The 26,454-nt window shown below is 39.0% G+C and overlaps 1 protein-coding gene across 1 annotated transcript; it reads left to right on the top strand.

The window, feature by feature from the left end:
* Positions 1 to 9,300: 9,300 nt before the first annotated feature.
* On the top strand, positions 9,301 to 11,426 carry LOC141629079 (uncharacterized). Its single transcript, XM_074442143.1, has 4 exons — positions 9,301 to 9,522; positions 9,622 to 9,729; positions 9,839 to 10,579; positions 10,818 to 11,426. The coding sequence occupies exons 1-4, from the start codon at positions 9,301 to 9,303 to the stop codon at positions 11,424 to 11,426; spliced, it is 1,680 nt and encodes a 559-aa protein (XP_074298244.1).
* The last annotated feature ends 15,028 nt before the right edge of the window (positions 11,427 to 26,454 follow it).

The raw sequence follows: 26,454 nt of genomic DNA on the forward strand, positions 1-26,454 counted from the left end.
ATTAATAATGGAAAATTGGAAAGGAAGAATCAGTCCGGTTCTACAGCAGGTTCTACTGTTGAAATGGGTGTGGTGTTAGCAAAGTTGGATGAACTCCTTGGAATTGTGAATCGGTTGGTCAAAGAACAGGCCAAGTTAAGGGATGAAGTCGGTGATCTTCGCACCATGAATGAAGATCTACTTGAACGTCTTCAGAATGCCTCCTAAACTCTTGCCTCTTTAACCCGTCTCTCCTTATGAACTTTGGCTCTTTGTTGTTTTTTAAAGACACTCTCTTGCACCTTCGGCTGTTTGTTTTTATCTTGCTTGAACTATTTGCGTGTGTTTTAATCGTGTTGCTTGATTTTTGGACATGTTTTATTCTCCTTTGACGATGTCAAGAGGGGGAAGTAGTTTAATTATGCTATGTGTGATCTTCTAACTCTTAGGCTAACGTCCACCTTAATTATGTCTTAGCTTCCATGATTAGATGTTTTACTTTGGCCAAGCATGTTGCACCTTTCGACTACCTTGATCATGTTTATTAATTATGTTTATGTTGAAATTGACCAAAGACCGACTAACCATGGGCTAAGGGGGAATATCACACATGTTTGGACTTGTCATCATCAAAGGGGGAATTTGTTAGAACACATTGAATTGATGATGCCAAGTCCCTTTGTTATTTGATTGTTTGCTTTTAGTTGAATTAATTAGTGAATGAAGCAATCGAATGGACCTTCAACAATGATTCAAGATGATCAAGCTAATCAAGGAAGTCAAGACAATGATACTTTCCAAAGCCTTAGTCGATATATGTAAGAGTAAGTGTAACATTCTCATTTAAGTCAAGTAATGGCAAAACCATGCAACGGTACGCTGTACTGTGGTTTCTGGTACTATCATACGGAGGAGGAATTTTCGACCAAATGTTTTTAAGTGTCAAAACTTTGCAAACTTTAAACCTTAAACATTTGAATTTTCAAAAGCTTGAAAATAATCTGAAATTTTGGAGTCACAAGCCCACTTGTCTAAGCCTCTAGATTTGTGCAAACACCTTTTACTAAAATGGCAAAAAAGACTTGTCAAACTTCTAAAGTAAGAAAAGCTTTTTGCCATTTTGGTAAATTGTCACATGTTGAGTGTAGAAGCTTAAGTTTTCTGATTTCTTAAGCCCCAAGCCTATAAGTCTAACACTTACCATCACTCAAAGCTATCATTTTAATATTGGATTTAATTTTTCAAAGTGTACTTATCTAAGACTAAATCCACTATAAATAGAGTGTCTTAGTCACATTTATTTCTTAAGACTTCCGAAGCATTTATTGTAAAAACCTTGCAAATCATTTGTTCATTTAAAGCTTTGTTCTTCAAGTGTTTGCAAAACGTTTTTCTGATTTTAAGTCTTCAAAATTGTTTTCGAAAAAGCTGTAAAACCTCCAAGTATCAGTTCGCTGTACTGTGACATGATGAGTTTGTTCCATGATTCTCGTGTTAGATCTTCATTGTAATCTCCATGTTCATTTGAGTGAACTCTTGAGATTCAAGATTCTGTAACACCTTGAGATAGAACTCATAAACTCTTGAAGCGGAGTAGCTTTAAGTTTGAGTGCAACCGGAGTAGGTTGGCGAGTTATTTTCATTGTAAGGGGTTTAGTAAGTTTGAGTAAATTTCTAAACAAGCAATAAAATAACGGTTGGACGTAGGCCTCGGAGTAGAGGCTGAACCAATTTTTAAAATGTCGTTTGTTTGTTCATTTACTTTTACGTTCTTCCACTTTGCTATTTCTCGCATGTACCTAATCAAGTTCTGTGTCACAGTCACCTATACTGTGACATAGAACTGCTGCACCTTCTTGTGAACTTACATTCAATTAAGTTTCTCAAGTCTTGTACTTCTTTATTCTTAGCTTAAAGTAGTTAATTAACTAAGTTAGGGATAAAATTTTTAAAAGGTACACCTAATTCACCCCCTCCCCCTCTTAGGTGTTAATCGTTCTTAACTCTTCAACTATGCTAGCAAAGTAGCTTACCGTTAGAGAAGGGAGGAAGTTAAGCATAGCCTTAATGATCAAGGCTTTAGAGAGGTTTTTGAGGAAAAGAATATACCCAATAACTTTTTTTTTTAATAAAATAAGGATGATTAGAAATATTGATAATACTAGGTGATATTCCGCGCTTCGCGCGGAGTGTGAATATTTTATTATTATTATTATTATTATTATTATTATTATTATTATTATTATTATTATTATTATTATTGTTATTATTATTACTATTATTATTATTACTATTATTATTATTATTGTTATTATTGTTATTATTATTATTTGACATTTAATAGTTTTAGTTATAAATAGAAATAGATTAATTTTTTTCAAATATTAGTTTTTTAAGTTTAACTTCAAAGTTTTAAAATAAAATACATACAATTTTATTTATAAGTAATAGGTCATAGTTAGTTATGCATGATCAAGTTTTTTATAAATAATAAGTCTACAATAATTATTTGAGGATAATAATTAAAAAAAGAGACATCTTTTCTCCCTTTCTCATCTATTTTATTACGCAAATGTCTAATATCAATATTTTTGTAGTGAATGTTCATATGGATGTCATGCCACATGGCACATACATTCTCGTTACTATATTGTCTTTGCCCATTTGAACTCCTGATATGTACTTCCATTTAGTATGTACATAAGCTTTTGCGACAAAATTTGTAATTGTTAAAAACATACATGTCACATAGATTTAAGTAATATTAAACATTATATTAATTGAAATAAAATGTATTCGTGTAATGCAACAAACAATATTAAGTTCTTAAATGAGATTATTTCACGATACGTTATTTTCCTAATCAATTAATAGTTGTTCAGAAGGATGTGATGTAGAATTAGGTCCTTAGAATGTAACGTTAGTTTAATTGCAGCGGAATTATTGTATAGATTTGAGTATGTCGTGTATAAGATCAGAAAACAAGGAAATATTGTTGGTAATTGCGTGAATTTGGAACAAAGAACATGATAGATTATCGAATCTTGTTCTAACATCGCAAGAATATAGCTCGATTTGCTATAACTCAGCCACGCAAGGAAGAGTCCTATTCTAATCTCGCAAGATTGGCACAAATTTTATGAACTGTAAACTTTATTGTACTTCTAAAAATAATCTGAAAAATAAGGCCACAATCGGACCTTATTTATAGTCCTACTCGATGTCACAATCTGGCTCGAGATCTAATTCCTCAACTTGTCTTCCAAGCTATCTAACTCTTTCCTAAACTAACTAGGAAACTTATTATATAATTAACTAATAAAAATCAGATTTGTAGAAGCTAAATAAAACTAGGATTAGGAAATATAAAGTTTCCTAATTTTATTCGAAAACAGTAAAATAAACTAATAGCTAATCCAACACGATTTAGGAAATCGTGTCTCCTTACATGGCTGGAATTACGTACTCCTACACGGCCTAGGGAAGTGTGTTCCCAGCTCTGCCACCTTCATTGCTCTCCCATTTCAACATCATCACATAACTCGATGATGTGACTTCTATTTACGCACATTTAGTCCCCTAACTAGCCTAGTTCCTATGCTTTTTTTATGTATTAGGGTCGTTTCTTGTGTTTAGCCTCCTTCTATGCATATTCTATGTGGTTTGGTGTCCTTTGTAGGAGAAGAGCACTAACTTGACTAGGTGGAGTGAAGCGGAGCTAAATTGATAACATATAACGACCAAGCACCAAAGAGAAAACTAACACTAAAGGCCTAAGCCAATAAATCAAGTAAACGGGGCAATGATGAAGACCCCCACGACCCCTCAACGATCCCCACGGATCGTGAGGCGTTCGAAGAAGAGGAAACCATGCTGACCCATGATCCAAGCATCCCAAGCTCAAACCGGGCGTCTCAATGATCAACCCGAGCATCCCGAGCACAGGACGAGCGTCTCTCCATGCAGATTAAGCATCCAAACAAAGGCAAGACGTGGGGTTCCTCCTGGGACTTGCAAGGCTCTAATCTTCTTTTAAAAGGGTCTAATCATTATTTAAGCCCTTAGTTAACCTAATCCTTGTACTACTATATATACCCCTCTTGTATTTAGAGGAGAATAAGCCCTCTTAGTGGAGGCAATGCTTCCTTAGTTTAGATTAAGCTTTCATTAGGACTAAATTAAGAAAGATTAGCATTTAATTTTTCTACAAATTACACATTAATCTTTCCTTAATTATTATTGTTCAAGATTTATTTTTGGGTAATTGAAGATTATTGGTTTATTATTGGAGAATTGATAACTCTTCATCAATCAATCAAGTTCTCTTCTATTATTCTTTACTTTCCATTTGTTCATCTTAATATTGGTATAATATCTTTACTCTTTACTCTTTATTGCTTATTTCTTCACTCTTTCATCATGTTTATGCGTGTTAAGATGATTGACACCATTGATAACATGTCTTCCATGATAATGAGTGAGTATTCTCCTAACTAGGAATTAGTGGGGGATTAGGGGAGTTAATCATGGGAAAGATTATGCGTAATGGGTGGTCGGACTAAATCTTTTCGGTAACTTGTCGTTAGGAGCACCTAGACCAAAACACAATTTATAGCTTCACAAACAACTCTACAATTAGTAAAGAGGCAAGTAAAGGTCGGATCCCAAGGGACGGGAATTGAGATGAGATTTCTATTTCAACTAGCGGTGTCTTAGGGGTGTCACAATTTGGGTTGATGTAGAAGGTCACTAAACTAAATAGCAATGAAAGTAAACAAGCAAGATGAATTAAAAAGGGTTGTAAACAATTGATAAAAAGCACTAGGGTATCATAGGGTCATAGGGGATTCATGGGAATTGATCATACAAACATGTTCTCAAATTATAAGCAAGCAATTACTGTTGTGATGGATTGAGTTGGGTTATATCTTACAATCCTAGTAAAGTTTGGGTCCCGGAGCCGAATCGATTAGATTGTACAATACAAGTCGACTTAGTCTTCCCTACTCAACAACATGCATGGTCTAATGAGACTCAAGTTGGTTTATGTCTTACAAGTCTCATTGAAAAGATAGGTGATGGGTAAAAAATGCAAGGATTCATAGGCTCGCATTTCATCAAACATAACATGTGCATGAGTTGAGATCATAACAAGCAAGCAAATAAACCATGAAAGCATATTAATTTAAGCATGAATCATTCCCCATGTTGGTTTCCCCTAATTACCCATTAACCCTAGCTATGGAACTACTCACTCATTATCATGTTGAACATGCTAGCAAGGTTGTCAATCATACCAACAAGGTGAAACATGATGAATAAATAAAAGTAATTAGCAATAATTAAAAAGGGATTAAGAGAATTATACCTACTAATGATTTTAATAATAAAGCAAAGAATAAAAGAAGTACTTGATGCTTGATTGAGAGGTTGTCAATCTCCCAATAATAACCCAAATAATCTTCAATTACCCAAAATAAAGGATGAACAAAAGAGAGATTAAGGAAATAAAACTTGTATTAAAACTTGATTAATTATTGTTGATTACAAAATTGAAGAGATTTTTGATTGATATTTTTTTTTTTTTTTTTTTTTGCAAAAAATTCTCATTTCATTTCAAGAAGGAATGAAACTACAATTGCAAAAAACTATCCACTATACTGCGTAATCAACTAAAAAGACAAAACATACTAAAAGAAAACAACTAAGGAACTAGGTGAGTGAGTACAGGACTAAGTAAGGACTGAGGAAACTTGATAGATAATCTAGCCAAGACTAAATTCTTGATCTTGCGTAGAATTCCAGCTGCATCAGTAGTTTTATGGCAAAACAGTCGTTGGTTTCGTTCCCACCATAGTTGATTAACAGAAGCAGCAAGAGAAGTATAAAAACAGTGAACTTTCCAGTTGTGTTTACTGCTACCAAATGGACATGCAGCAAGAAGATGAGGAAGAGAAGAAGAAAAATGAGGGAGACTCATCCAATTAAGGATAGAGCTCCAAACCTGAGCAGTGAAAGGACATGAAAAAAACAGATGGTCATGATCCTCTTCACTGGCTAGACAAAAGTAGCACCTGTTTGCAAACTGATAACCCCTCTTTTTAACATTATCCTGAGTGGCAAGCTGACCCTGAGCAGCCATAGAACAAGTAATACGATGACTAGGGACAATGGACGAATAAGAAAGACCCTTAGTCCAGTTGCCTTGAGCAGGAGCAGCCCTAAAAAAATCATAAGCAAGATGAAGATGGAAATGAGAACCCTGAACCAGGATTGAAGAAGATCTTGAGCAGTCTGAATAGAACCAGCTGATTCAACTAGGAGATCACGAATTATCAGGATCCCCTTCATACTAGTAGAGAATGAATCCTTAGTTTGTAAACTCCATATGTCAGTTCCTTTTAACACATAAGCATGCTGCCATTTGGCCCAAAGACTAGAAGCAGGAGCAAGAAGTAGAGCAAGCCATTTGACAAGAAGAGATCTATTCCAAGAAGAGAGATCCTTAATGTTAAACCCACCACCAGACCAGGGAGAGCAAATACTTTTCCAGCTCTTGAAGACCATTTTTCTACCAGAATCAGGAATGCCCCAGAAAAATTGTCTGCAGAGTTGTTCAACTTTTTTGGTAATAGCACCAGGGAGAAGGAGACTAGCTCCCCAATAATTGTCCAGTCCAAAAACCACAGAGCGAATTAGCTGGAGTTTACCAGCATAAGACAAAGCATGGGAAGACCAGTGAAAAACTTTTTTCTGAATTTTAGTTAGAAGGGGATCAAACATATTCACAGAAACTCTGGAGGTGGATAATGGAATACCCAGGTATTTGAAGGGAAACTGCCCCTTGGAGAAACCAGTAGCATGGATGATTTCAGAAACAAGTTCAGGAGAAACACCCCCAAAATAGATGTTGGTTTTGTCCACATTAGCATGAAGACCAGAAAGGGAAGCAAACTTTTCAAGGGAGTCTTTAACAGCCACAACTGAGGGGACATCTCCCCTAACAAAGATCATCAAGTCATCAGCAAAAATAAGGTGATTGAGATTAAGCTTGCTACATTTGGGATGGTAGGATACATTCTTTTGATCACAAAGAATTCTAAGGTATCTGGAAAGAATCTCCATACTAAGGACAAAAAGATATGGAGATAAGGGATCTCCTTGCCTTATACCACTCTTGCCAGGGAAGAAACCAGCAATGCCTCCATTGATCTTAAAAGAATACCAAGTGTTGGTGATACAACCCATAATCCATTTAGAAAAAATAGGAGGGAAACCCAGACTAGTAAGCATTTGGGATAAAAAATCCCATTGAATAGAATCAAAAGCCTTCTTGATATCAACTTTAATGAGACACCTAGGGGAGAGAGCCTTCCTAGCATATCCTTTAATCAGAGATTGTGCAAGCATAATGTTCTCAAAGATATTCCTGCCCTTAACATTTGATTTTTGATTGATATTAACTACACTAAAGATTGCTAAGAAGAACATGCTCTTCTAATTAGACTAATGGGGTATTTATAGTGGGGATTAGGTGTAGGAATTAGGGTTAACTAAGGGCTTAAATGACGATTAAGTCCCTACTTAAGGAAACTTCGGTATTTTTGGAAGGATGGGCATCTTTCTTGAAGCTTGAAGAAGACGAAGTTGTGCTGCCTTGGAATCCGTGCGTCTTAGGCACGGGACGGCCGGATTCGAGGGTCTCTGCCCGGGCGTCTTGGGGAGAAGATGGGCGTCTTCTAGGGTTGCTGCCCGGGCGTCTTGTGGTGAAGATGCTCGGATTGCGGAGGTGGAGGTCGGGCGTCTTCAGGACAATCCGCACGGATTGCTGGACAGTCACATTTCTTCTTATTTTCTTCCCTTTTCTTCATAAAATCCTTGGGGATTTCCTCGGGGATGCAAGGATCTTTCCTCATCATTGTCCATCTACTATAATATGTACAAAGGCCTTCTAATATTGTCTCTCCTTGATGCTTGGTCATTGAATTCAATCAATTTAGTCTCGTTTTGCCATGAAAATGCAAGGTTTGCACTCCTTTCCTACCAAGGACACAAAACCTCAAAGAGTATGCAAAACAAAGAACTAAAGACAATAAATGACCCAAATATGCACTAAAAAGCATGGGAACAAGGCTAATTCGGGGACTAAATATGCTCTAATTATGGTCACATCAAATATCCCCAAACCGAACCTTTGCTCGTCCCGAGTAAAGAGGTGACAAAGACTAGGACCATTATTTAAACTAACCTAATAACATAGCCGATATGAGACAATTAGCGGATCTCACTCTGCCCCTTCAACTCACAACAAGACAACCATGAGGTAGGATGCCTTCTTGCAAGGCAAGGTGGGTCTTGCAAAAATGGCGACACATCCAAACATTAAGCACACAAAAACAAATAATGGATGCATCTACAAAAGAATAGCCACTTTCCTCATCTAAGTGGCGGAAATTATCTACAAGGGAAGCAATTCAAGGGTACACACTCCTTCATAGATGCAATTTCTTCAAACTACTAAGCCTAGAAGGATACCAATAAATCACCTCCAAGTTGTGTCAAGCTAGGGTACCTTTGTCTTCAATCGTTAAATGCTTTTGTCAAGAGTAGACTCCCTATGGTGTTAGAAACACTGGAGGATCGCGGAATTCCCCCTCTTGCCTAGACAAGAAGAAGGGTCGTCCCCTCTCTACCATGCACAAAAATGGATACGGTGGATAAAGGGATCAATAGATATTTGAGTTTCACTTTGGGAGTTTGCTTTTGTTTTTGTTTTTCCCCCCAATTTCATGTGGCATATAACATTTGAGAACACTTTCTTGCCATTTCTTTTGATTTTTGGCATTTCAACACTTGACAACTTTATTTGCATTTCTTTTGAACATTTTCAAAGTCACCCATATGTAGTGAGGGTGGCTTATATTTGAAGCTTTAGGAGTTCTATTTTTGCTCCTCTTTTCATTTGATGCATTTTTTTGCAAACTTTCTTTCACTTTTCATTTCATTGAACTCAAATTGATTTCTTTTTGTGCCCATTCCCTTTTGATGACAAAAATGTATGGTAGAACATGGATGATGGATGCATGGTTTCAAGGGTCACCTTGGAATAAACGGTAGCCAAGGAGTTATCACACCACGAGGTACTCTTGACTAGGCCTTAAACCATGGGTCAAAGGATACTAGCATGACACATCCTAGGGTGTTTTAAAAGTATTCTAACAAGCAAAGTCTTAAGAAGAAAAAAAAAGTGATGTAGAGATAGAAAGAGAAAAAGAGAAAAAAAAAGGGGGATTCATCGCGAAAAATAATTAGGGTTTCAATATGACAATTGCAAAAAATTCTGCAATTAGTTCTTCATCTTCACCAAAAAACCAAAAAAATAGTTCTAATAATAAGTTTGATCTTCTTTCTTCTACAACACAAGAGGAATTTCCTGCTCTCGCACGCAAAGAAGGTCCTTCAGATGCAGATGTTCAAAAGGAGAAAGCTATGGGGACGATTGTTGGAATTCCTCCACTGTCGCTGGAGCCATTAGTGGAATATGTGACGGAGGAGGAAGATTAAAGTGTGGAAAGCCCGGCTGTTCTCGAACCTATTGCAGAAGGTCCTGAATTATTGCAATTTACTGAAGCGGAAGTGCAGGTTGAATTGAACTACTGGCGTAATTCTGTTTACTGTTTCATATTGGGGGCGAATCCGCCTTGGGAGATTGTAGAGGGGTTTATCAGACGACTCCGGGTCAATTATCAGGTAGACAAACTGTCCTTTCTCCCTAATGGTGTGTTTATGGTCCGTTTTAAGAATAAAGGTGCTATGGTAATTTGTACTGAAACAAGGCCATTTTCTATTTGATAATAAGCCGTTAATAGTAAAGCCTTGGACGCCTGATGTCGAGTTGATTAAGCATGAGGTGAAATCTGTTCCGGTGTGGGTTAAACTACACCAATTGCCTCTCAAATTTTGGGGGAAAGGGATACCTAAAATTGCGGGGCTTTTGGGGAACTATATTAAATGTGATCCTGCTACTGAAGAGAAAACACGAATTGGGTATGCTAGGGTTATGATTGAAGTTTCCTTTGGCAGTGCCTTACCTGACAAAGTGAGATTTTTAGATGAGCATGGAGATATGGTTGAGGTGGAAGTGGAATACGAGTGGAAACCAGTGGCTTGTGATGTTTGTCATGGTGTGGGGCATCTTTCTGCTGACTGTAGGAAAGCCCATAAGAAGAAGACACAGGCTCCTCTTCCCACCCAAAAACCAGCTGCTAAAATTTGGAGGCCAAAAGCTGTGGGGATTTCTAAATCACAGCAGGACAAGGGTAAAGCAAAGGTGACCTCTCCTGTTGTTGTGACACATAGTGGCCCTACTGTGGAAATACAACTGCAAACTCCTGTGGTGTGGCATCGTACAGGTACTTATTCCTCTGGATCTACTCCTATTCGTCCTATAATGCGTATGAGTAGGCAAGAGACTACTGAGGGTGCATGTAGTGTCCATACTTTTGGTCAGCAAACTTTTCTAGAAGCTCTAAATAAGTCCAATACACCCAAGGTAGGCATTGGGACAAGTGGTAGTGTTCCTCACCTTGTGGTGGGGAATGTATAATCTGGGTTTTTGGAATGTGAGGGGACTGAATAAGCCTACCAAACAAAGACAAGTCAAATGGTTTATGCACACGAACAAAGTAGGTTTGTTTGGTCTCCTAGAGACAAAGATAAAGTCTTTGTCTCTGAATAGTCTCACTGGAATTCTTATGGATGGTTGGAGTATATCAACTAACAATAGGTGGCACAAGGGGGGTAGGATTTGGATTCTGTGGAATCCTACCATTTATCAGGTTGATTTCTGTGATTATTCTGCTCAATGCATCAATATGAGGATTCTGGAAATTGGTACTGGGAAAATTTTCTTTTTGTCTATGGTTTATGGGTTCAATGATATTATTGCTAGGCAAGAGCTGTGGGAACAGCTTGTTCAGTTTGCATCTACAGTTGATGGACCATGGTTGGCCTGTGGTGATTTTAACACAGTACTCTCTCATACTGAAAGATTGGGAGGTAGCTGTAGTGATGCTGAAATAGATGATTTTCATGACTGCTTGTCTAAGTGTGGCTTAGTTGACAGTCCAGCTATGGGGTCTTTATTCACTTGGAATAACAAGCAGGATGTTACAACTAGAGTTTACAGTAGGTTGGATAGGGCTTTGATTAATGGAGAGTGGGGACATCAGATGCCTGATATGTTTGCTCGCTTCCTACCTGAAGGTGATTTTGACCATACCCCATGTATTATGAAGTGCAGAAATCAGCATATGCATCATAAGAAACCCTTCAAGTACTATAATATGTGGGGGAAAGCTTCTCAGTATCACAATTCTATTTCTACCTGGTGGAACATGTATTTCAAGGGGACCAAAATGTTCTGTCTGGTGGCTAAGCTTAAATAGTTGAAAGGCAAGTTTAGGCAGTATAATCAGGAGCACTTTTGTGATATTGAGAAGAGTTCTATTATGGCCCTGAAGAATTTGGAGTACATTCAGAGCCAACTTGCTACTAATCCAGGTGATCTTTACTGGAGTGCAAAAGAGAGTCAGGCTTTAAATGAATACAAGGATTTGAATGATGCATGTACTCTTTTCCTGAGGTAAAAAGCTAAGGCTAGTTGGATGAAGGATGGGGATTGCAACACCAAATATTTTCATGGGGTTATTAAAAGTCATTTTTTGAGAAATCAAGTTTTGTCTATCAAAGATACTAATGGTAAGGAACATGAAGACCCTCAGCAAATTCAAGCTGCTTTTCTGAATTATTACATTCATTTGCTGGGGACTGAAAGTCATACTGTTTCTGTTAATCCCAAGATCATCAGGAAAGGGAGTGTGTGCACTGCTTCTCATGCTGCTATTTTGCTTAAGCCTGTGACTAGTGAGGAAATTAAGGCTGCTATTTTCTCTATTCCTGATCACAAGGCGCCTGGCCCAGATGGTTATTCTAGTGCTTTTTTCAAGGATTCTTGGAGTGTAATTGGTGGTGAGGTATGTGATGCTATCAAGGATGTGTTTAGAACTGGTAAGATCCTTAAACAACTCAATACCACTATCCTTACCTTAATTCCTAAATGCAAGATGCCCACCCATGTTACTCAATTTAGGCCCATTGCTTGTTGCAATGTGTTGTACAAGTGTGTTTCTAAGCTAATTTGTGCTAGGCTGGCTGAAATTCTTCCTGATCTGATTAGCTTAAACCAGGGGGGTTTCATCAAGGGTAGGAGTATTATTGAGAACATTCTAGTGTGTGAGGATCTTGTCAGGTTGTACAATAGGCAAGCTTGCTCACCTAGGTGTATGTTCAAAATGGACTTGATGAAGGCTTATGATTCTGTGAGTTGGAAATTTTTGGGAGAGTTATTAACTGCATTTAAGTTTCCCCCTCATTTCAAAGAGTTGGTAATGAATTGTGTGACTAGTGCTTCTTTCTCAATTGCTCTTAATTGTGATACTTTTGGTTTCTTCCCTGGGAAGAGAGGTCTTAGGCAAGGTGATCCCATGTCACCTCTTCTTTTTACCTTAAGTATGGAGTACTTGAGTAGAATTATCAAATGTGCTACTGAGAAGCTTCATTTCAATTACCATCCCTTGTGAAAATCACTGAAGTTAACCCACCTTATGTTTGCTGACGATCTTATTTTGTTTTGCAAAGGGAATGCACATTCCATTATGGTGTTGTTAAGAGCCTATTCTGCCTTTTCTGTAGCATCAGGTCTTCAGATGAATGCTCAGAAATCCTGTGCTTATTTTAATGGTGTAAGTAACAGTCTCAGGAAGGAAATTCTCTCTGTCTCTGGGTTTTCAGAAGGTAAACTGCCTTTTAAGTACCTAGGGGTACCAATTACTGCAGGAAGGCTAAAGAAAAATGATTGTGGAGTACTGATTGACAAGATAGTGGAAAGAATCAGAAGTTTGGGGGCTAGAAAATTGTCCTATGCTGGAAGACTTGTGCTAGTGTCTTCTGTCCTATCCACTATGCATAATTATTGGGCTTCAATTTTTGTTTTACCTAAGGGAGTTCTTAATAGAGTGGATGTCATTTGTAGGGACTTCCTTTGGGAAGGAAACACTGAGTATAATAGAGTACCTTCTGTTGGGTGGCATAAAGTCTGTGTACCTAAGAGGGAGGGGGGCCTAGGATTGCATCAAAGTTACTATTGGAATGTGGCAATGGTTGGTAAACTTGTTTGGTGGTTATGTTGTAAGCCTGACAGACTGTGGGTTCAATGGGTGAACCACATCTACATTAAAAATGCTGATTGTTTGGATTATACTCCTTCTACTGATGTCACTTGGTACTGGAAGAAAGTGTGCAGAGTGAAGGAGATCATCAAAGAGGGTTTTGTGAATGGTCAGTGGAGTGTTGGTGTGGGAGATTATTCTGTCAGGAGGTGTTATGAATGGGTGCGAGAGAGGAGGGCTCAGGTGGACTGGTATAATGCTGTCTGGTGCCCTATGGCTCTTCCTAAGCACTCTTTTGTGGCCTGGATTATTTCTCATCAGGGGCTCATGTTGAAGGACAGGCTGAAGTATTTCCAAGTTAGTGCTGATGATTTATGTTGCATCTGTATGCAGTACTCTGAAACCCAAGAACACCTTTTTTTAGAGTGTGTTTTCAGCAAAGCTGTTTTGCAGCAGGTGGGTTCTTGGCTCTCGGTTGATCTCAGTCAGCATAATATGTTGGCAGCCATTACTAGAAGAAGATGGAGCAAACTGAGGAAGACTATGGCTACAGCAGCTTTACTTGCTTGTTGGTATACTATATGGTTTCAACGTAATTCTGCTCGTCTGAAATTTGTTGTTGACAAACCTGAGTATGTTGCTACCCAGGTCAAAGTTTGTCTTAAAGCTAGGTTTTCTCATTGTATGCCGTCTGGAATTAAGCAAGCTGATTCCAGATGGTTGGCCACTGTTTGTTAATCTTATGTTTTAGGGGCACAAATTTGTATTAGTTTGAAAAATGTAATGTCTGGCAAAAACGGTTGTAAAATTTGCTTAATCAATGAAATGCTTACATTTTAGCAAAAAAAAAAAAGTCTTAAGAAGAAAAAGCATCTACTAGGGCCTATATACACTTATCAAGCTTCCCAAGTAGACGGTTTCGCAAAATTTTTCTAACATGCAACTACATGCCATGATGCAACTAACATATAAACATCCTAATGCAAATGATTCTACCAACTAATATGACATATAAACTAAATGCAAGTCCTAAGTTCACATTGTTATACCGCATCAATCAAAATAAAGCCACATAGTCATTAACATAAAGAGGAAAAAGGAGATTGGAAAGATCATACCATGCGGTCTTCAATATCCTCATGTCTCGGATGTGGCGTAGTCGATCAATGTGAACAAGGGTAAAACAGACACAATATATACAATAATATATACACGACTACACTACAAAGGAAATGAACATGTTTTTGGTTTTTCAATTTTTCAAATTTTTATGGTTTTTTTGAAATTTTCAATTTTTTTGGATTTTTGAATAGAAGTTAAGTTAGAATTCCTCATCCCCACACTAATATGGGCATTGTCCTCAATGGCCAAAATGATGGGAAATCATGCAAGCATGATGCATGAATTCTACACTAAATGCAAGCTACACTAATCTATACTACATGATGCATGGTTTTTGTTTATGACGGAGAGGATAATTTAGATTACCTCCCGTTGTGTATGTATGTACTTCCCCAAACCGAGTTAGACATTATTTCTAATGTCCTAAGGTTGGGTGTAGTTCATGCACACACGATGCAATGCATGAAACTAATTTTGTCATTTTGGATTTTCAAAAGTGGGAACAATAAAATAAGAACACCTCAATGGGGCCGAGGTGTTAGTCCTCTATGTTGCTAGGACTACTTCAATCATGATCAAGATAAATAAATAAAACAAAGAGAGAAATAGACAAACCTAAGAGGGTAGGAGCCTCCAAAGCTTGCTAATCTTCCATCATATCATCACTATCATCATCTTCCTCAATAGAAGTGGACTCATCACCACTTCCCTCTTCACTTTCTTGTTCACTTTGTTCATCATCCTCTTCTTCTTCATCACTAGCCTCTTCATCAATGCTATCCCCAACCGCACCACCGACAACCTCATCGTCACCCGGAATCTCACCCCTAGATGCACTCGGAAAGAAGACTTCCATATCCGTCCAAATAGGCAAAGGACATGAAGGATCAAGGAGTCCTTGCCTAGCTAAATGAAGGAGGGGTGGATATTGGGCTAAGTAAGCATCTTCCCGATCCTTAAAATCTTGCTTGTGCATCTCTTGCATAAGAAGAGTCATATAATCTTTGCTTGCTTCAACACCTTCGGGTTTGAAGTCTTGGTACTTGAAAGGATAAGGTGGTGTGACAATGGAAGAGGAGGGAATTTCAATTTCATCCCTTTGTTGTCGGATAATGTATTCGGCCTCTTTTGAGAGGGGAAGGAGATAGTTGGTCCGATGGACACTTAAATGACAAATCTTCGAAGGCAAAGTAAAAGATCTAGCCTCACTAGTGAGCCACCCATACTTGGTATCAAGAGGGTTATGAGAGACCCACTTGTATTTGTTTATCATAGTATCCAAATCAATGAGATGACCACCCTTTTTCGCCACATACTTGTTATCCTTGTTGAAGTTCGGATCAAAGTATTTAGCCAAAAGAGTGACTAGACCTCCATTTACAATAACGGTACTGCCATACTTCCCACAATCAATATTTAGCCATCTATCCACCAAAAGCCTTAGAGAGTTGAAAGGCTTGGTGAATTCCCTTCCAATGTTTAAGGACGACTCAAGAAGAACAAAATCGAGCTTGGTAAAGTGGTTGGTATCTTTTCTTGCAATGATGGTGTTCCCTATGACCTTGTGCCACACTCTAATGCCCGGATGGTGGACTAATAGAGCGCGACTAGCATGATAGTTCTCAAATTTCCTTCTGGAAATCGCCTCCCAAAGAGGAGCGGGGTCATACTTGCCAACATTCTTGAAATAACTAGGTGAATCATCAAGACCCAAAGCTTTACTCATTTCCTCAAAGGATATGTGCCTACTAACATTAGCTAGGCGGAACTCGATGTTTTCCATGGTCTCTACCTTTGTAACTTTCAAAGAACTCAAGAATTCTAAGGTAAGGGAGGGGTATGTCAATTATTTTGTTGCAAACAATTTTTCCAACCCCATGGCTTTAAAGAAGGCTCTAGTTTGCTCAAGGACACCCAACTTATCTAAGGCATCTTCACAAATAAACTTGGTGGATAGAAAGGATTTTCTAGCAAACTTGGCAAAAGTTTCCCTATGGGATTTGGAAATGAAAATTACCTCCGGATAGTTTGAAAGTTGAGCAATTTCCGGAGTAGTAGATGTTGTTGCTTCCAAGGGAGGTTGTTCTTGTTGCACTTCCAAGTTTGAGCTAGCTACCGCCATAGCCAATGAGGCTTTCTTTGCTTGAAGACTCTTTTGTCTTGTTGAGAGTGCCTTTGCCTTTGGTGCCTTTGTTGCTCCTTTTGTCCTTGCCATTGATGCTTGAACCAAGAAAAGAGTGAAAATCTTCAATTTCCAAGTGTACCCAAATCAATTTTAAGATGAAAGGCTTTGCCTTTATAAATTCAAAAATCGACTCAAAGGTTGAAGATTTTGTGCTTGGTTTGATTTTTGTTGAAAGAGGAGTGATTAATTTTTGTTAGAAGGATGTTTTGATTTGATATTGATGAATGTGGTTGAGGAAATCTTGTTTTTGTGATGGAGAGGATGAGGGTTTTGAGTTTTGGGGTTTATGGGTAGTGTTTTGAATGAAGGAAAGAAGAAATGAATGTGGGAGGGGGTTTATAAAAGACCCGAAAATTTTGAAATGCAGAGGAAGACGGCCGGTTTTCCTTCGGGACGCCCGGATTCTGTCTGTTCTGGGTTGGGAAATCCTCGCCTAAAGACGGACGTCTTTGAGCAAAGACGCTCGGATTGTTCAGCTGCGGGACAGGCGTCTTTCAGTGAAGACGGGCGGATTCCTTTCTAGGGATTTTTCTTGTTTTTCTCAGCCAAAAAGACGGGCGGCTTCCCTTGAAGGACGAGCGGATTCTTTTGCAGGACGCCCGGATTCGTTAACAGTCCCAAAATTTCAAAAATTCAGCTCATGAAGGACCGGCGGATTCGGACCAAGACGCCCGGGTTGCCTGAAGACGGGCGGGTTCTCTTGAAAACGCTCAGATTCTGCCCCTTTTACCCGGATTCAGTTCCATCCGTGTACTTTCATATCCCGTGTCATTTTTCATTCTTCAAAATCTCGTGTTCTTCATTGTGGGGGCACTACTAAGGCATGGATAGCCTAGGCAATTGCTATTCCCACACTAAGATAAAGCACTACACATCAATTGAAATCATTAGTCCCTCCCTTACTTCTCTCAAAAATGATAATTACCTTGATCAAGGCACAAAAATCCAAAAATGACAAAAATGCAATACAAGAATTAAAATGCGAGTTAGGGGGTTAGAAATATTTACAAATGGTGGTTTAGGGAGGACTCCACCAAACTCTCATCCTTAGTGAGATGTCATGGGGGCATGTCCAAGGTGTTGTTGATGTTGCTCAACACCTTGAAGAAGTAATCAAAAGCTTGTTCATTGTCATGATAAAGATCTTCAATAGATCTTTGCCCTTGTTGTCGGTCTTGATCGATAGCATTACCAATATAGGGATTGAAAATCCCTTCAAATTCATCGTCCCAAAGACCACACACTTTATCTACTTGATCACTAAAGATCTCGTGAGTTGATAGAGACAACTCTCCCATTTTCTCGTCTTGGCCAATGAGGCCATCTTCTTCATTGCTTGACTTTGGTGAGCTTTTCAAGCTCTCTTTGTTACAATTCACTTGCTCTTTGAATGGAGCATCTTCAATTTTCTTCTTCCATTAGAGTTACGACTTCATCCTATCATCCTTCCGGCTATAATGATCAATCATAAAACATGGTTCATGCAAACGGGGAGCTCTCATGGTCTTGTCAAGATTGAAAGTTATACTCTCATCTCCCACTTCTAGAGTGAGCTCTCCATGTTTCACATCAATCACCGCACCCGCGGTGTGTAAGAAAGGTCTTCCTAGAATGATTGGAATGTTGGAATCTTCTTCCATATCAACAATGACAAAGTCCACCGGGATGAAAAATTTCGCAATTCGTACGGGAACATCTTCCCATATCCCTAATGGTGTCTTCGTCGATCTATCGGCCATTTGGAGTGTGATATTGCTGCATTTAAGCTCTCCCATCCCCAATCTTTTACTCACCGAGTACGGCATAACACTCACACTAGCCCCTAGATCACATAAGGCTTTGTTGATCGTGGTGTCGCCAATGGTACACGGTATTGAGAAGCTTCCCAGATCCTTGAGTTTTGGAGGTGAACTCCCCTGAAGTATTGCACTACTCACCTTAGTGAAGGCGATAGTCTCAAGCTTCCGGATCGACTTCTTCTTTGTGAGGATGTCTTTTATGTATTTCGCATAGGCCGGCACGTGATTGATTAATTCCGTGAAAGGAATTGAGACTTCCAAATTCTTCACAATTTCCATAAATTTTCCAAGTTGGTCATCAAATTTGGGCTTGGCTTGACGACTTGGAAAAGGAAGTCTAATCACAATGGGTTCCTTCTCCCTGACCTTATCTTCATTTTTCTTTGAGACTTCTTCTTTTGATGGTTCTCCATCCTTGGAGTTTTGCACAATTTCTTCCTTGTCGCTAGCTTCCACAACTTTATCCTCAACTTGCTTCTTCGGTGCTTCATACCTTGTACCACTTCTTAAGTGAATGGCACTAACCGTTTCATGTCTTGGGGGATTACTTTGAGGTGGTAATTGCCCCTTTTGTCTTTGTGAGCTTGAAGATGCTAGTTGAGTCAATTGGGTTTCCAACATTTTGGTGTGAGCTAGGATGTTGTTGATGGTGGTTTCTTTTGCTTGACTATCCTTTTGCATTTGAGTGAAAAATTCTTGTTGATTCTTTTGCATTTGAAGGACCGCTTTTTGAACATCAAAACCTTGGTCATTTTGTTGATTGTATGGAGATTGATTTTGGTAAACTTGGTTTTGGTTGTAAAAGGGTCTTTGATTTTGGTTTCTCATGGGAGGTGAGGTGTATGTTGTTTGAGGGTTTTGAACATTTTGGCTTTTGTATGAGAGATTTGGATGGAATTTGGTGTTTTCATTGTAATAGTTGGAATAAGGGGTAGCACTCTTGTATCCTTGGAAAGCATTTACTTGTTCATTTGTTCCCCTACACTCACTTGGGTCATGTCCCAAAGTTCCACAATTCTCACATATCCCACTTGGGATTGATGAAGATGCCATCATGGTATTAACATGATGCTTTGGTGATTTTGAGGCTTCTTCAAGTCTAGCCATAGCCTTTTCAAACTTTAAATTGATGGTATCATTGTGAGCACTAAGTTGAGCACCCAATTGAGTAACGGAGTCCACTTCATGCTTTCCTTCTCTAGTAGCCTTGAGAGGTCTACTATATTGTGAGTTATGGACCGCCATTTCCTCAATTTTGTTCCAAGTTTGATTGTCATCAACTTTGGTGAACATTTCATTTGAGCCCATGTTGAGAATGTTCCTTGATTTTGTGTTGTATTTTGTGTTGGGTTCTCCTCACCTTCTCTTGCAAAAGGGTTGATGAACTCAATAGTTGGTTGAATGTCTACAACCTCACCAATACCTCTCAAATTTCTCCTAGCAAGTCTTCTATTGGTTGTCAAAGTTCTTTCAATTTCACGATCAAAAGGTAACAAATCACCTTGTGACCTTCTAGACATGCAAAATATCAAACAACTCGAAAACAATTAGAACAAACCTTGAGGAGTTTTACTTCCCCAAGACAAAAAAAGACACAACTAATAACAATATAAGAAAATCTAAATCAAGTTAACACCGTCCCCGGCAACGGCGCCATTTTTGGTCGGACTAAATCTTTTCGGTAACTTGTCGTTAGGAGCACCTAGACCAAAACACAATTTATAGCTTCACAAACAACTCTACAATTAGTAAAGAGTCAATTAAAGGTCGGATCCCAAGGGACGGGAATTGAGATGATATTTCTATTGCAACTAGCGGTGTCTTAGGGGTGTCACAATTTGTGTTGATGTAGAAGGTCACTAAACTAAATAGAAATGAATGTAAACAAGCAAGATGAATTAAAAAGGGTTGTAAACAATTGATAAAAAGCACTAGGGTATCATGGGGTCATAGGGGATTCATGGGAATTGATCATGCAAACATGTTCTCAAATTATAAGCAAGCAATTATTGGTTTGATGGATTGAGTTGGGTTATATCTTACAATCCTAGGAAAGTTTGGGTCCCGGAGCCGAATCGATTAGATTGTACAACACCTACAAGTCGACTTAGTCTTCCCTACTCAACAACATGCATGGTCTAATGAGACTCGAGTTGGTTTATGTCTTACAAGTCTCATTGAAAAGATAGGTGATAGGTAAAAAAATGCAAGGATTCATAGGCTCGCATTTCATCAAACATAACATGTGCATGAGTTGAGATCATAACAAGTAAGCAAATAAACCATGAAAGCATATTAATTTAAGCATGAATCATTCCCCATGTTGGTTTCCCCTAATTACCCATTAACCCTAGCTATGGAACTACTCACTCATTATCATGTTGAACATGCTACCAAGGTTGTCAATCATACCAACAAGGTGAAACATGATGAATAAATGAAAGTAATTAGCAATAATTAAAAAGGGATTAAGAAAATTATACCTACTAATGATTCCAATAATAAAGTAAAGAATAAAAGAAGTACTTGATGCTTGATTGAGAGGTTGTCAATCTCCCAATAATAACCCAAATAATTTTCAATTACCCAAAATAAAGGATGAACAAAAGAGAGATTAAGGAAATAAAACTTGTATTAAAACTTGATTAATTGTTGATTACAAAATTGAAGAGATTTTTGATTGATATTAACTACACTAAAGATTGCTAAGAAGAACATGCTCTTCTAATTAGACTAATGGGGTATTTATAGTGGGGATTAGGTGTAGGAATTAGGGTTAACTAAGGGCTTAAATGATGATTAAGTCCCTACTTAAGGAAACGCCGGTATTTTTGGAAGGATGGGCATCTTTCTTGAAGCTTGAAGAAGACGAAGTTGTGTTGCCTTGGAATTCGTGCGTCTTAGGCACGGGACGGTCGAATTCGAGTGTCTCTGCCCGGGCGTCTTGGGGAGAAGACGGGCGTCTTCTGGGGTTGCTGCCCTGGCGTCTTGTGTTGAATACGCTCGGATTGTGGAGGTGCAGGTCGGGCGTCTTCAGGACAATCCGCACGGATTGCTGGACAGTCACATTTCTTCTTCTTTTCTTCCCTTTTCTTCATAAAATCCATGGGGATTTCCTCGGGGATGCAAGGATCTTTCCTCATCATTGCCCATCTATTATAGTATGTACAAAGGCCTTCTAATCTTGTCTCTCCTTGATGCTTGGTCATTGAATTCAATCAATTTAGTCTCGTTTTGACATGAAAATGCAAGGTTTGCACTCCTTTCCTACCAAGGACACAAAACCTCAAAGAATATGCAAAACAAAGAACTAAAGACAATAAATGACCCAAATATGCACTAAAAAGCATGGGAACAAGTCTAATTCGGGGACTAAATATGCTCTAAATATGGTCACATCAATGGGATCATATGAATGCTTGCTTATTGTTTTCCAACTTATGCACGTGTCATGTTTGATGAAATGCTTGATTGACAACCTAGCATGTTTCTCTTATCCTTTCAACAAGACATGTAAGACATAAACCAAATCAAAGCTTGTTACACCATGCATATAGTTGATTAGGAAGAATTAAGTCGATTATAGGTGTTTTACAGTCTTGATCGACTCGGGTCCAGGACCCAAAATTTCATAGGACTCATTTATGTTATATCACCATGAATAAAGAAAACCAAGTCGACTTGTAAGTGTTTTACAGTCTTGACCGACTCAGCTCCGGGACCTAAGTTTCCCCTAGAAATCGTAAGATATACATTAAATCGATTCCAACAATAATAATTGCTTGCATCCACATAATTCATTTATGCCATCTCACCATGATTTCCCTATGATCCTATGATTCCCTTGTATTGTTTATCATTTGTTCACATTCTTGTTTTTATTGCTTTCATTAGTTTAGAATTATCAACTCAAACCAATTGTGACAAACCTAGTGCAACTACAATTAGATTGAACAATTTGAGTACCCCCGTCCTTTGGGTTTGACCCCGACTTGCTTGCTATGCTAGTAGTTGGGTATAAATGGGTTTGAGAGTGGACAATGACTCGCTCACCATCAAAATGGCGCCGTTGCCGGGGACGGTGTTATGTGATTAAGTTCTTGCTTGTTTGTCTATTTTAATTGTGCTTTAACTTTGAGGAACTAGTTCCTCAAGGTCGTTCTTACCGTTTTTGTGTAGTTTCCTTGGTTGTAGTTGTTTCCTTGTCTTAGCTATGATGATGGCTCAAGACTTGACATATGGAGTATGTGGTGGATCTTTTGAGTATGACTATGGGTGTGGGGAGTTTGAGGAGCAAGTCAACACAAACCTACCTTACAACTCATACAATGAAAATCCTAACTACTACCCCAACTTTTCCCACCAAAATCCCCACATCGAATATCCACAACAACCATCCACCCAAGACTCACTTTACAATCAATTCTAAATGCTAGAATATGACCATTTTAACACCCACATACAACAAGAAGATGAGCCCAACTTTAACATTCAAAATATGGTTCTCCAAATGATGGAAGATCAACAAAACTTCTTCAAACATGTACTAGAGGAGAGCCAAAATAGGGACAATGTTCTTCAAAAGCATTTCTACCTATGGTCAGGAGTTGGCATTTCAAATTGCCCAAATGAAGGCAACCTAACTAACCACTCCCAACCAATCCTTGAGCATTGACCATGAATGTGAATTTGAGGTAATGACCTTTGATGAAGAAGATGTGAAGTGGGAAGAGCCAATGTCCTTGAGCTCTTGTGAGTATGAAAGTGTGGTATTTGACGAAGAAGATATGAGGTTGAGTAAGCAGAATACTCTTAGCCTTTATGAGTATGACGTTGTGTCATTTGATGTGAATGTTAAGGTGGTGAAGAAAGAGTTAATGAAGAGGAGTGAAGACCCTATCTATGATTCGTATGGAGATAGCGATGATGACAAGCCTATGGAAGAGGATTATATGGAATATGTGTCTTGCAATGACTCATGGAATGAAGAAGAGGAATGGAGTTGTGAGATTGTCTAACTTGAGGAGCCCATTCTTGAGAAGTTTGAGGTATGCTTCCATGGAGAAGATGAATGTCTCTTTCCTATTGACTATGAAGACCTTTTCGCACCCACCATGGAACCTATGATTGTTGGACATGATATGGTAAACCTTCTCCAAGAGGTCAAATTGTTATATAAAAGGTACTTGGAGGAGAAGCTCAAGAACAAAGTTATGATTGAGCTTACTTGTGGTGACTTGGCACCCACAACCTCAATTCGTAAGCTACTTCATCGTTAATGTTATGAGAATTCTCCTTCTATTCTTTAAGGATTGATAAACCCAAATGCTATCATCATCACCATATTTGAGGGAGACAGGAGAGAATGGAAAACCCCCTATGACAAGAATCTCAAATTCGCTAGTTACAAGAACCGGGAAGGCCATCATGACAAAGCAAAGGAGAAGGGGAAGGAGTTCAAAGGGAGGTCCCTCATGGATTGGCTCTACTCTATTTTAAAATGGTTCAAGACTTACTCATGCTTACTTGAGGAACATTCACAAGCTTTTGACCAACTCTTGAGAGCATTAAGCTCCATGGATAGTGGAATTTGTTATTTCAACTTATATTGGTGGAGTTCTATTTCAAACCACCATTTGTAATATATTCTTTCCAAACTTTGCAATGTATCATAATAGTTGTATTTTACATGTACCTTTTAGTCTTTACATGAGAGTTGTGTGGGAGAGTTCTTATCTACTCTTTGAGCTAATTTTTCAGGAATGATACGATGTTAAGAAGGGATCACAAAAGGGTGCAAGAGAAAAGGCTTAGCTTAAAGCCTTAGCATTCGACAAAGAACAGTCCAGGATTCCCGTCCCCATAGCAAGACGCTCGGCCCGTACCTCGAAGAAACAAGAAAAGCTTGCCGACTTGAAATCCACACGACTTGCGCCAAAGATGCCCGTCTCACAGTTAGGGACGCTCAGGCAAATACCAGGACGCCTGGCCCAAACTCGAGCCTAAAGCAAGAAAGTTCACTGGCTGGGAATCTGCGTGATTTTTCCACAAGACGCTCGACCCATACCTAGGGACGCTCGACTTGACATCAGGACGCCCGCGTCACAACAAGAAAAACGCAAGGCTCTATTGTTGGACGCCCGTACCCAACCCCCAGTCCGCTCGTCCTAGTGCCTTTTCTTCGATATATCCGTCCCCCACCATCCCTATTCCCTTATCTTATCACCATTAGAACCACATCTCATCATCCTCCTTACAATCTCCATCACAAAAACCCAATCAAAATCATCAAAATCCCTAACAACCACATCAAGCAAGAATGAATCTAAGGAGCAAAAGCAAGAAAGCCGACGAGGCCGCACCCAAGTGCCGAAAGGGTGCTACTTCAACCACCTCAAGAGAGGCAAGGGTCCAAGAGAATGAGATGATAGCGGATGTTGCACAACTTGAGCATTTTCCGGAAGTAAATTTCGTCAAAAATGAACACCGTCAACGATTTGAGCAATTTATAGGAAAGGCTTATGAACCTACTCAATTCATCGATCTTGATGTGTTAGAAATACTTGATATAAGGCATCAAACAGAGGTGTTCTTCAATGGTTTGGGTCTTGAGAAAATGTTCTATGCCCATCATGAGGACACTTACTTGAGCCTCACACTATAGTTTTTATGTAGCCACCGTGTTGTCACTAATCAACGAAAGGATGTCGGTATGGAATTCCGCCTTTGCAATACGGATCATAGGATAAACTTAGACCATTTTGCGAGGATCTTTGGTCTTGAGGTAACAAAGAGTGACACCGATAAGCCCTCCGACTTTATAGTCAACCACCTTTGAAGGGCTATTTCCGGGAGAGAATTTAATTCTTACAAACACTGCAATACTTTTGCAATCCAACATCCGGTGATCAGGATTAGCGAACGGTTTATGGCCGGAACTATAAACGGAAGGCTAGAACAAGACAAATGCACCCTTCTTGAGTTGACCTTTCTAGAGTCTTACTTGAATGTGCAAGGGACAAGGCCCTACAACTTCAACAGACCCCTTGAGATATTACAAGATTTAATGATTTTGCAAAGGGAAAGTCTTCAATCAAAACCTTTATGATGGGAGGCCTAATAAAAATTTTGGCCAATGAACTTTGCCCCGGGTTCAACTTTGATGGGAGATATACTAAGCTCAAAGGGAGCACTTTGATCGATGAACATGCTATCTTTTACCACCACCGGTGGTGTAAATACAATGACGCCGGGAGCGTAAAATGGCTCACTAGGGGATGCACATCACTTGTACTTAAGGGGTGGAACATACTACCTACCGAGCCCCGCTTGAGCCAGTACTCACCAAGGCCAATCTACCTCCTTTCCATTGATATCCTTGACCACCCACTACCGTGTGAAAAAGTCCCCCACCAACCTCGTGAGTTGCCGGAATGGGGTAATGTACCACCATCTTTTGTACTCATTCCACCCTACCCTACACCACATGTACCATTCGTTCCTCAAGATCCGAAAGCTCCATTCACGGGTGAATTGATTGAGCTCATGCAAAATGTTGATCTTATAGTGCACGATGGTAGGGTTGACAACTACTTGGCTCAATACCCCTCCTACTACAACATGGCTCTACAAGGATACATCAATCCTAGAGGCCCTCATCCATCTTGGGCTCAACCACATCTCTTGTTCCCTAACTATGGCGACCAAGGGGGAAATTTTGGCAACCAAAGTGGGGGATTCTATAGCCAAGGAGGAAGCTATGACCTAGGAGGCTATAGCGGACATGGAGGCCGTAATGATGATGACGATGACGAGAGAGATGGCTAGATGTGCCTAGCCGCACCACCTCCCTTTGTATGATACCTTCTCTCTCTCTCTCTCTCTCTCTCTCTCTCTCTTATGTATAGTTGTCTTGTATTACTTTTTATATTAGCTTGCATTTAGTTTACATCTCATTTGTATTTGTAAAATATTTCATATTGCATTTACATTAGTCAATCATATAGTATAGCTTGCATTGTAATATATCTCATATGATTCATATAGTTAAGTGCATATAGACTTGAGTTCATGCATAGTCACTAATGACTCAACCTCATTTCTCCTACACTAGAAATAGTGCTTAAATCGGTTTGGGGAG

The sequence above is a fragment of the Silene latifolia genome, chromosome Y (genome assembly GCF_048544455.1).
Source record: "Silene latifolia isolate original U9 population chromosome Y, ASM4854445v1, whole genome shotgun sequence".
NCBI classification, from domain to species: Eukaryota; Viridiplantae; Streptophyta; class Magnoliopsida; order Caryophyllales; family Caryophyllaceae; genus Silene; species Silene latifolia.